At 34.5% G+C, this 9,833-nt stretch overlaps 2 protein-coding genes across 2 annotated transcripts; both read right to left on the bottom strand.

The window, feature by feature from the left end:
* Positions 1-7,039: 7,039 nt before the first annotated feature.
* Positions 7,040-7,483, bottom strand: LOC119684651 (uncharacterized protein K02A2.6-like). The gene has a single exon (XM_038098733.1). It carries the CDS (start codon positions 7,481-7,483, stop codon positions 7,040-7,042), a length of 444 nt encoding a protein of 147 aa, XP_037954661.1.
* A 1,387-nt stretch (positions 7,484-8,870) lies between these two features.
* LOC119684640 (uncharacterized protein K02A2.6-like) lies at positions 8,871-9,623 on the bottom strand. The gene has a single exon (XM_038098723.1). The coding sequence runs from the start codon at positions 9,621-9,623 to the stop codon at positions 8,871-8,873; it is 753 nt and encodes a 250-aa protein (XP_037954651.1).
* Positions 9,624-9,833: the final 210 nt, after the last annotated feature.

The raw sequence follows: 9,833 nt of genomic DNA, 5'->3' as shown, positions 1-9,833 counted from the left end.
CTTATCAACATCCACAATTAATTATCTTCTGTCAAAAAAAGCTCAGCTTATTGAAGAAAACATTTCCGCCATTGAACTAAAAATAGCACTAAAAAACCTTAAATGGAAATTACCTGGACTATAATATTGTCCATACAATTGTAAGGATGGAAATTTACACTAAATATCCACCTACATAAACATGCACTGAAAACAATAACAACACGAACTAAAACACATCAATACAACACAGTTTTCTTTTTTACAAAACGACACACTTTTTATATTTATATTTAAACCTGGAAAAGTAGACTCACTGGTAATAAATGTTGCAAATATCTGGAATTAAATAGATTAATTAATATTTAAAATATTTATTCAAAACAATTTACCAAAACCCAAACCGCCTGCAAGCCTTAATAACATTTTAAACTAATCTGAAATGATATTGAAATGAAATATAAATATATAATTAAATAAATAAATAATAAACTCACCTTATTTATTGTTAATTATAATTTTATTTTTTTTTAATTTGCATTTTATTTTAACAAACGAAATAAATAAAAAACCACCACCGACCGAATGTAGTTTAAAACACGTTTTGTAAGAATCAAAACAAAGCAGCGTTAACATAAGAAAACAAGAACTGCCAAAAATATTCGCCGTAAGAGAAGCTTAAAGAGAAGTTAAATGCACAAGTTGAGTACCGCACAAACATGAAATAGAAAATCAGAACGGCAAAAATTAAAACAAGAATTACGTGAGATCAGCTGTAAATAAAATGATGCGCTACACAAAAGCTCGGTCGAATGGGTATATAAGACGCGCAATTTTCTTATACGAGAGACTTGGCATATAATCACTAAGGCACATACACCTAGTAAAAAATAAAATAAATTCAAGTCCAAAACAAAGAATAATTCTACATCAAGAATTATTATACAAAGTCGAATTATATTATCTCAAGTGGTCGAATTACGTCTAGCGTAGATAATATAATTTTACAGAATATTTATACAAAGGATAATTCCCCATCAGGAATTATCAATACAAAGCTAAAGCAATTCATATCAATAATTCTACATCAAGAATTATTGCACAAAGTCGAATTATATTATCTCAAGTGGTCGAATTACGTCTAGCGTAGATAATATAATTTTACAGAATATTTATACAAAGGGTAATTCCCCATCAGGAATTATCAATACAAAGCTAAAGCAATTCATATCAATAATTCTACATCAAGAATTATTGCACAAAGTCGAATTATATTATCTCAAGTGGTCGAATTACGTCTAGCGTAGATAATATAATTTTACGGAATATTTATACAAAGGATAATCCCCCATCAGGAATTATCAATACAAAGCTAAAGCAATTCATATCAATAATTCTACATCAAGAATTATTGCACAAAGTCGAATTATATTATTTCAAGTGGTCGAATTACGTCTATCGTAAATAATATAATTTCACGGAATATATAAACAAAGGATAATTCTATATCAAGAATTATCGATACTAACTATATTTTTCCCCTTAGAAAACTTTAAACTATCAAAGTGAATCACAACATCCGAATAACTATTGGAAACACTACAGAGCATCGTGGTATATTCAAATCAATACAGGTCCTTTGGAAGATTTAAGCAGTTACTAATAATATTAAGCTAAACTCTACCAATATTTGTTAATTGTAAAATTTTATCCAACTAAATAACTTTAATAATAAATAATTTTATTCTACTAATTAATAAAATCCAGAAAACATAAACGTGTCTCTGAATATTTTGGTTTCAATTAAAAATTTATTGTAACGATCCTGGAGAGACTGAGCATACCTCGGCAAATAAGCAACGACTCAAAGAAAGTGTCGTTACAGTTGGCGCCCGAGCAGGGACCAAAATATTCAAAGGCCGTTGAAATAGTAATGGAAATATAGTAGTCAAGCACATCATGGACTTATCGTATGCACAAACCGTGGAGCGGATACGAAAATGGTCTGTAAAGTACAATGGAGGAGTAGATCCAATAGATTTTGTGGAAAGCATAGAAGAGTTAGCAGAACTTGACGACGTCAACGTGAATCTAGTTCCCAGGATGATGCCTGTACTGCTTGAAGACAAAGCACTGATGTGGTACCGGAACAACAATAAACAGTGGAACCTCTGGTCAAGCTTCAAAACAGACTTTCTAAAATTTTTTTCTTTCATCTAGATATTTCAAAAGATTAGAAGACGAGGTGCGAACACGATTTCAAAAGAAGCAAGAAAGTTTTAAAGATTATTTACTAGAAATTAAATATCTTATGCGACACACAGGCATGAACCAAGATTTACAATTGGAACGAATATACCGAAATATGCGCACAGAGTACCAAATGTACATCAAACGTCGAGACTTTTCGAGCTTAACAGAATTAGCAATACTAGCAGATGACTTCGAAGAACTTGGCGCAGAACAGGATAAAGTGAGTCGAGGCAGTGTTCGACAGGAAGTGATAGTTGGTCGCATAGAAGTTGAATATCCACAAACGATGGTATTGGAAAATACAGTGAGACGCATACCTACTACGCCGATACAGGACAAACTTATTCCCAGTTCAAATTCCGAGTCACCTATCCTCAACCAGCAGAGAAGTAATCAGCAACGCTACCAACCGACAGCTAAGCAAGTAACAGCACGAATCATACAAGATCAAGATATATTTCAAAATCAACTGTACCAAGTATCAACTCAGCAGAATATCCAACATGTCATGCCAGTTAAAGGAAATCTAAAACCATTCAATCGGAACCAAGTCACAGAAGTTCAACAAATGCTGCAGGTCCAACCATGCGAACCAAAGCAAGAATCACAAAATATTAGGCCCATCAGAGGAAATTCGCAGATGCAAGAAACACAAAGACAAGTAAACCTAAAACTTACAAAGAAGAATCCCGAAGTATTTAAGCCAGCACGAGTTACACCAGATCAGGAAATATTTCAAAGTCAAACAAAGCAAGTATCAGTACAGGAAACATCGCAACATATCACGTCGTTCAAAGAAAACTTAAAATCGTTCAATCAGGACCAAGCCACAGAATTTAAACAAATGCTCAAAATCCAACCGTGCAAACCACAGCAAGATTCAAGACCCAACAAGCAAAATCACAAAGTATCTATACAACAGCGAGTCACACCAAACCGTGAAATAGTATCAGTTGAAATACAAGAACTACAAAACCAGTTAAAATCAAGATTTATCAAAGAAAATCTCGAAGTATGTAAACAACAGCAAGACACCCCAAATCATCAAATATTACAAGTTCAAACACAGAAAGTACAACGACAGAAAGAACCAAGCGTAATCAAAGCGCAAAAACAAAAGATTCAACGGCACAAAGATCCAAGTCCTAGCAAGAAAAATTTACAGGTAGTTAATCAACCAAAAAGAAATCTAGAAAGAATTAACCTAGTCCAAGTCATACAAGATAAACCGCCGTTTCAAATACCACCACCGCAAAGACTCCAACATGTTACACCTACTGAAGAATATCCACGAGTGCAAGAGGCACATTCACAATGTTCACAGCTTCAAGAAGAACAACTTAGGAGACCATCGACCGAATTATTAAGAACCTCGTTACCTTCCATACCTCAAGATCAAGTACACTCAGAGACGTCGCTAATACCGCGACAGGAAATACCCGTCAAACAAGCAAAACAAAATCAACAGGAGATTGAAGTCATCGAAAATAAAACTGTGCAACATCGAATGACTCACAAAACCCCAAGTCCCATTCAAGAATCACAATGTGTTTCACATCAAGGAAAAGATAATTGCACGCAACCGAAAGATAAAGTAGCTATCCCTATGGTGCAAATAAAAGAACAACGTCTCGGAAGTTGGAATTCTTCCAGCAATCGAACTCAGCAAAAACAAATGGAAAGTCAAGGTGAACTCCAGCAGAGCGATCACGACTATATTAACACGCATCAAGACAAGTTTTACAAAGTGTTTAAATCTTCAAAGAAACGAAATAGAAATCACTCAAGCAGGTAGCGGTTCAGATCCAGTTCACTTTCCCGAAGAAGGAGGGAAATGTAAGGATGGAAATTTACACTAAATTTCCACCTACATAAACATGCACTGAAAACAATAACAACACGAACTAAAACACATCAATACAACACAGTTTTCTTTTTTACAAAACGACACACTTTTTATATTTATATTTAAACCTGAAAAAGTAGACTCACTGGTAATAAATGTTGCAAATATCTGGAATTAAATAGATTAATTAATATTTAAAATATTTATTCAAAACAATTTACCAAAACCCAAACCGCCTGCAAGCCTTAATAACATCTTAAACTAATCTGGAATGATATTGAAATGAAATATAAAAATATAATTAAATAAATAAATAATAAACTCACCTTATTTATTGTTAATTATATTTTTATTTTTTTTTAAATTTGTATTTTATTTTAACAAACGAAATAAATAAAAAACCACCACCGACCGAATGTAGTTTAAAACACGTTTTGTAAGAATCAAAACAAAGCAGCGTTAACATAAGAAAACAAGAACTGCCAAAAATATTCGCCGTAAGAGAAACTTAAAGAGAAGTTAAATGCACAAGTTGAGTACCGCACAAACATGAAATAGAAAATCAGAACGGCAAAAATTAAAACAAGAATTACGTGAGATCAGCTGTAAATAAAATGATGCGCTACACAAAAGCTCGGTCGAATGGGTATATAAGACGCGCAATTTTCTTATACGAGAGACTTGGCATATGATCACTAAGGCACATACACCTAGTAAAAAATAAAATAAATTCAAGTCCAAAACAAACAATAATTCTACATCAAGAATTATTATACAAAGTCGAATTATATTATCTCAAGTGGTCGAATTACGTCTAGTGAAGATAATATAATTTTACAGAATATTTATACAAAGGATAATTCCCCATCAGGAATTATCAATACAAAGCTAAAGCAATTCAAATCAATAATTCTACATCAAGAATTATTGCACAAAGTCGAATTATATTATCTCAAGTGGTCGAATTACGTCTAGCGTAGATAATATAATTTTACAGAATATTTATACAAAGGGTAATTCCCCATCAGGAATTATCAATACAAAGCTAAAGCAATTCATATCAATAATTCTACATCAAGAATTATTGCACAAAGTCGAATTATATTATCTCAAGTGGTCGAATTACGTCTAGCGTAGATAATATAATTTTACGGAATATTTATACAAAGGATAATCCCCCATCAGGAATTATCAATACAAAGCTAAAGCAATTCATATCAATAATTCTACATCAAGAATTATTGCACAAAGTCGAATTATATTATTTCAAGTGGTCGAATTACGTCTATCGTAAATAATATAATTTCACGGAATATATAAACAAAGGATAATTCTATATCAAGAATTATCGATACTAACTATATTTTTCCCCTTAGAAAACTTTAAACTATCAAAGTGAATCACAACATCCGAATAACTATTGGAAACACTACAGAGCATCCTGGTATATTCAAATCAATACAGGTCCTTTGGAAGATTTAAGCAGTTACTAATAATATTAAGCTAAACTTTACCAATATTTGTTAATTTTAAAATTTTATTCAACTAAACAATAAAATACAGAAAACATAAGCGTGTCTCTGAATATTTTGGTTTCAATTAAAAATTTATTGTAACGATCCTGGAGAGACTGAGCATACCTCGGCAAATAAGCAACGACTCAAAGAAAGTGTCGTTACACAATAACAATAAAATCATCCCCCTACACAAAGCAAACACAAACAAAACTCTACTTTCATCTTATAGACTCATATTTCTTAATCCTTGCCTTTCTAAAGTTCTTGACAAAATTGTAGCTAATCGACTATGGTGGTTTGCTACTATAAACAAACTTATAGATAACCGTCAAATCGGTTTCAAAAAAGGGAAATCAGTAGCTGACTTTCTAGTATATCTAGACAGTAAGACTACCTCTGCTGTTTCAACTAGAAATCACATATCTATAATTTTCTTATATTTTAACAAAGCGTTTGATAAAATGGGCATCCACTCTGTTATTAATGAGCTCCATTCTTGGAAATTTGGACCCAGGATAATCAAATGCGTTACTAACTTCATATGTAACAGGAAAATCATTGTTCAGAACTCAAACTCATTGTCCTCCTCCCTCCAATTTCACCAATTTCAGTCATATTGTTCATTATCGCTTACAATAAATTAAACAAGATACTTTCAATTCACAAAAATCTTAGCTTCTGCGTCTACACTGATGCATACCACATCTTCAATAAAATAAGCAATAAGACATCGTTAGACCTTAACAAGCTCTTCACCGACATTCTTAATTGGTGCAACACCTCTGGCGCTTCCCTACCAGTTTCAAAATGCAAACATCATCAAATTTGCCGTAGAAGTTGTTATATTTACGTGCTACCATTAATGCAGTCTGCATCGAACTGAACTTTATTTAAAGTACATAAAACTACAAAATATAATTTAATAGAGAGCAAGAGAAATTTGTTGCTCGTTGCGTGGTGATTTGCGAGTGAGGTTGATTTTGCTGTGGCGTTTGATTTGGTGTATGTAATTGGTTAATTCAAATACATAACATTATTCACCTCTTAAGTTCTGAAATCTTCTGGTTGACATCGGCATACTCGTTTTCGTGTGCGTTCACTTCTGCGCACAGAGGTGGGTATTTCTAGAATTTGTTGACCTGCATTTGTATCTTAAAATCTTGAGTTATTTGTTGTTGTGACGGTTCCTTGATGGTTGACTGCTGCGGTTGTTTTAATGGTTCATCGATGGTTGACTGCTGATGTTGTTTTGATGGTTTATAGGCAGTTGGTTGCGGCGGTGTTGACTGGCGCGCTTGAAGTTGATTTTGATGACGGTTACATTGACCAGCCGGTGTCTTAACTAAGTAGACCCTGTTTCCTTCGACTCATTTAGGACCGCTACTGTAGTTGCGTAAAAAAAAACTTTGGAATCCTTGCCGAATTTTGTCGTCACTGGTTGCTTTTATGATGATTTTGTAACCGGTAAAATCTGTGTAAGAAGCGTTCGAATCGTTCTGCCGTGTAGCAACTCTGCAGGAGACTTATTGTTAGAATTTGGCATAGAGCGGTAGGTCACTAAAAATTTGATAACTGCTTCACTAATTGACATACCGTCATCAAGGTTTTTCTTCACAGATGTCTTGAAAGTACGCACGAAACGATCTGCTAAGCCGTTTGAAGCTGGGTGAAATGGCGCTGTCGTGACATGCTGAATGCCATTTTTCAAGCAAAATTTCTTAAACTGTAAGGATGTAAATTGTGGACCGTTGGCACTTACTAACGTTTCCGGCAACCCCACTATGGCAAAAATTGATGTAAACGCCTTTACTGCATCAGTAGAGGTTGTATTTGACAATTGGACAATGTACGGATACTTTGAAAATGCGTCGACACATACGAGCCACATGTGCTGATTGAATACCGGTCCGGCAAAGTCAATGTGAACATGTTGTCACGGACGTATAGCTTCGGGCCACAATTTAAATTCCTTTGGTGGACTGGCTGACGTTCTTTTACATATGTTGCATAACGATGCGAGTGTCTCGATATTTTTGTCGATGCCCGGCCACCAGCAGTATCTTCGCGCTAATTGTTTCATTCGAACTATGCCCCAGTGGCTTTCATGCAACAGTTCAAGGACGCGTTGGCGCAGTTTTTTTAGAAATATAGCCCGATTTGAATAGTCCTGTAAGCAAATAATGTTATCAATAATAACTAAAGCAGTATTACGTTGGAAATATGGTAGTATATCTGCCAGTTGTGGTCCTACGGATGTAGGCCACCCTTGTTGTATGAATCGGTGAACTTTCATGAGAGTTATATCCCTCTTTGTATGAAATCGGATAACCTCTGCATCAATTGGGGTATCCAGCTCTTCAACTGCAAAACAATTGTTTTCTTGATCAAAGTTGTTATCTGGGCCTTCTGGTAGTCTTTAAAGGGCGTCAGCATTCCCGTGTTGTGCTGTAGGTTTGTATTTTATGTCGAACTTATAGGCCATTAGAATATTGCCCACCGTTGTAGTCTATTTGAAGTCGTTGTTAGCAAGTGTTTTCCTGGATTAAAGATATTCGCCAGTGGTTTGTGGTCGGTGAATAGAGTGAACTTACGGCCATACAAATATTGATGAAATTTTTGAACGCCAAATACAATCGCAAGCCCCTCCTTTTCTATTTGACTGTACTTTACTTGATGAACGTTGAGTGTCTTTGATGCGAATGCAATTGGGCGTTCGCTGCCGTCTGCGAAGATATGCGAAATTACTGCACCAATACCTGATGGTGAAGCGTCGGTAGCGAGAATTATTGGTAAGTGAACTAATTGTGTAGCATTCACTATATGCTTCTTTAAGGAATTGGACGCCTCTTCATGTATGTGTGTCCAATTAAAACGAATATTTTTCTTGCGAAGCTGATTTATCGGAGCAGCGATTTGCGACATGTTAGGAATATAATTATAATAATAGTTTATCTTACCCATTAGCGCTTCCACTTCTTTCAGATTTTTAGGCCGTTTTAAGTTTTGAATGGCTGTTACTCCTGATGGTTCTGGCAAAATGCCTTCTGCGCTTATACGCCTTCCTAAGTAATCAATGTGGTTTTGAATAAAACTGCATTTGTTTCGTTTGCACTTGATGCCATACTTCTTAAGTATTGAAAAAACTTGATCTAGTCGTTGTATATGTTCCTGTACAGTGGTTGACGCAACGATGATGTCATCGAGGTAATTTCCACACCTGTCGATACCTTGCAGAATTTGTTCAAGATATCTTTGAAATATTGCCGGCGCACTAGCTATACCATGACAATATTCATGACAACCAGCTTTTTTGAGTCTTCATCTAACTCCAGCTGTAAGTATGCATCCTTTAAGTCAATTTTAGAGAAAATACGGCCATAGCGAATTTTGTGAAATAACTGCTCCCATGTTGGTAATAGAAACCGTTCAATTTTGATTTGACTATTAATAGTTACTTTAAAGTCCCCGCAAATACGAATACTGCCGTCCTGCTTTGGTGCGAGTACAATTGGAGAAGCCCAATTGTTGAACTTAACAGGTTTCCAAATACTGTTTTGCAACAGTCGATCAGCTTCCACGTTAAATTTTTCAAGTAGGGCGAATGGCACCTGACGACATTTAAAATATTTTTGTGCAGCCGTAGACTTTAATTTGATGCTCACTTTAAAATCAGAAATCGGTCCTGTTGCCGGTTCAAACAATTCTTGGTACTTTGTTAATAATTTTTTAGATTCTTCTTGTACCATCATTGAGTCCTGAATAATATTATTCACTTGCACAATATCGTAATTAAAAACTTGAAATAAATCCATGCCAAATAAATTTTGACCACTTTCGAGTTTAGCAACAATCAACACTGCTTCTTTTTCTAGTTTTCCACATTTTATTTTTATTTCGTATTCGCCTAAGGTTTCTATCACCTTTTTACCATAACCATAAATTAGACGTGTGCAATTTTGAAGTTTTGGCCTGCCTAACTGATTAAATGTCTTTTGCGTTATGACCGAAACCGATGAACCTGAATCCATTTGAAAACTTATTGTTTTATTTAAAATTTCCACATTAATATATTTTTTCTTTTTAATTTTTATTTCTTCTACTGTCGTATTATACACATTTTCAATACATGCTATTGCGTTTGCTTGTGCACTATTCTTTTTATTCTTTTTCGCTGTAATTTTTAATTTTCTTGTATTTGCTTTGTTGTTAATGTTGCTCAAGCACACTTTTGCTATATG

The sequence above is a fragment of the Teleopsis dalmanni genome, chromosome 1, assembly GCF_002237135.1.
Source record: "Teleopsis dalmanni isolate 2A chromosome 1, ASM223713v2, whole genome shotgun sequence".
Lineage (NCBI taxonomy): Eukaryota > Metazoa > Arthropoda > Insecta > Diptera > Diopsidae > Teleopsis > Teleopsis dalmanni.
The sequence above is the reverse complement of the archived record's forward strand: the minus strand, read 5'-3'. Positions and strand labels throughout refer to the sequence as shown.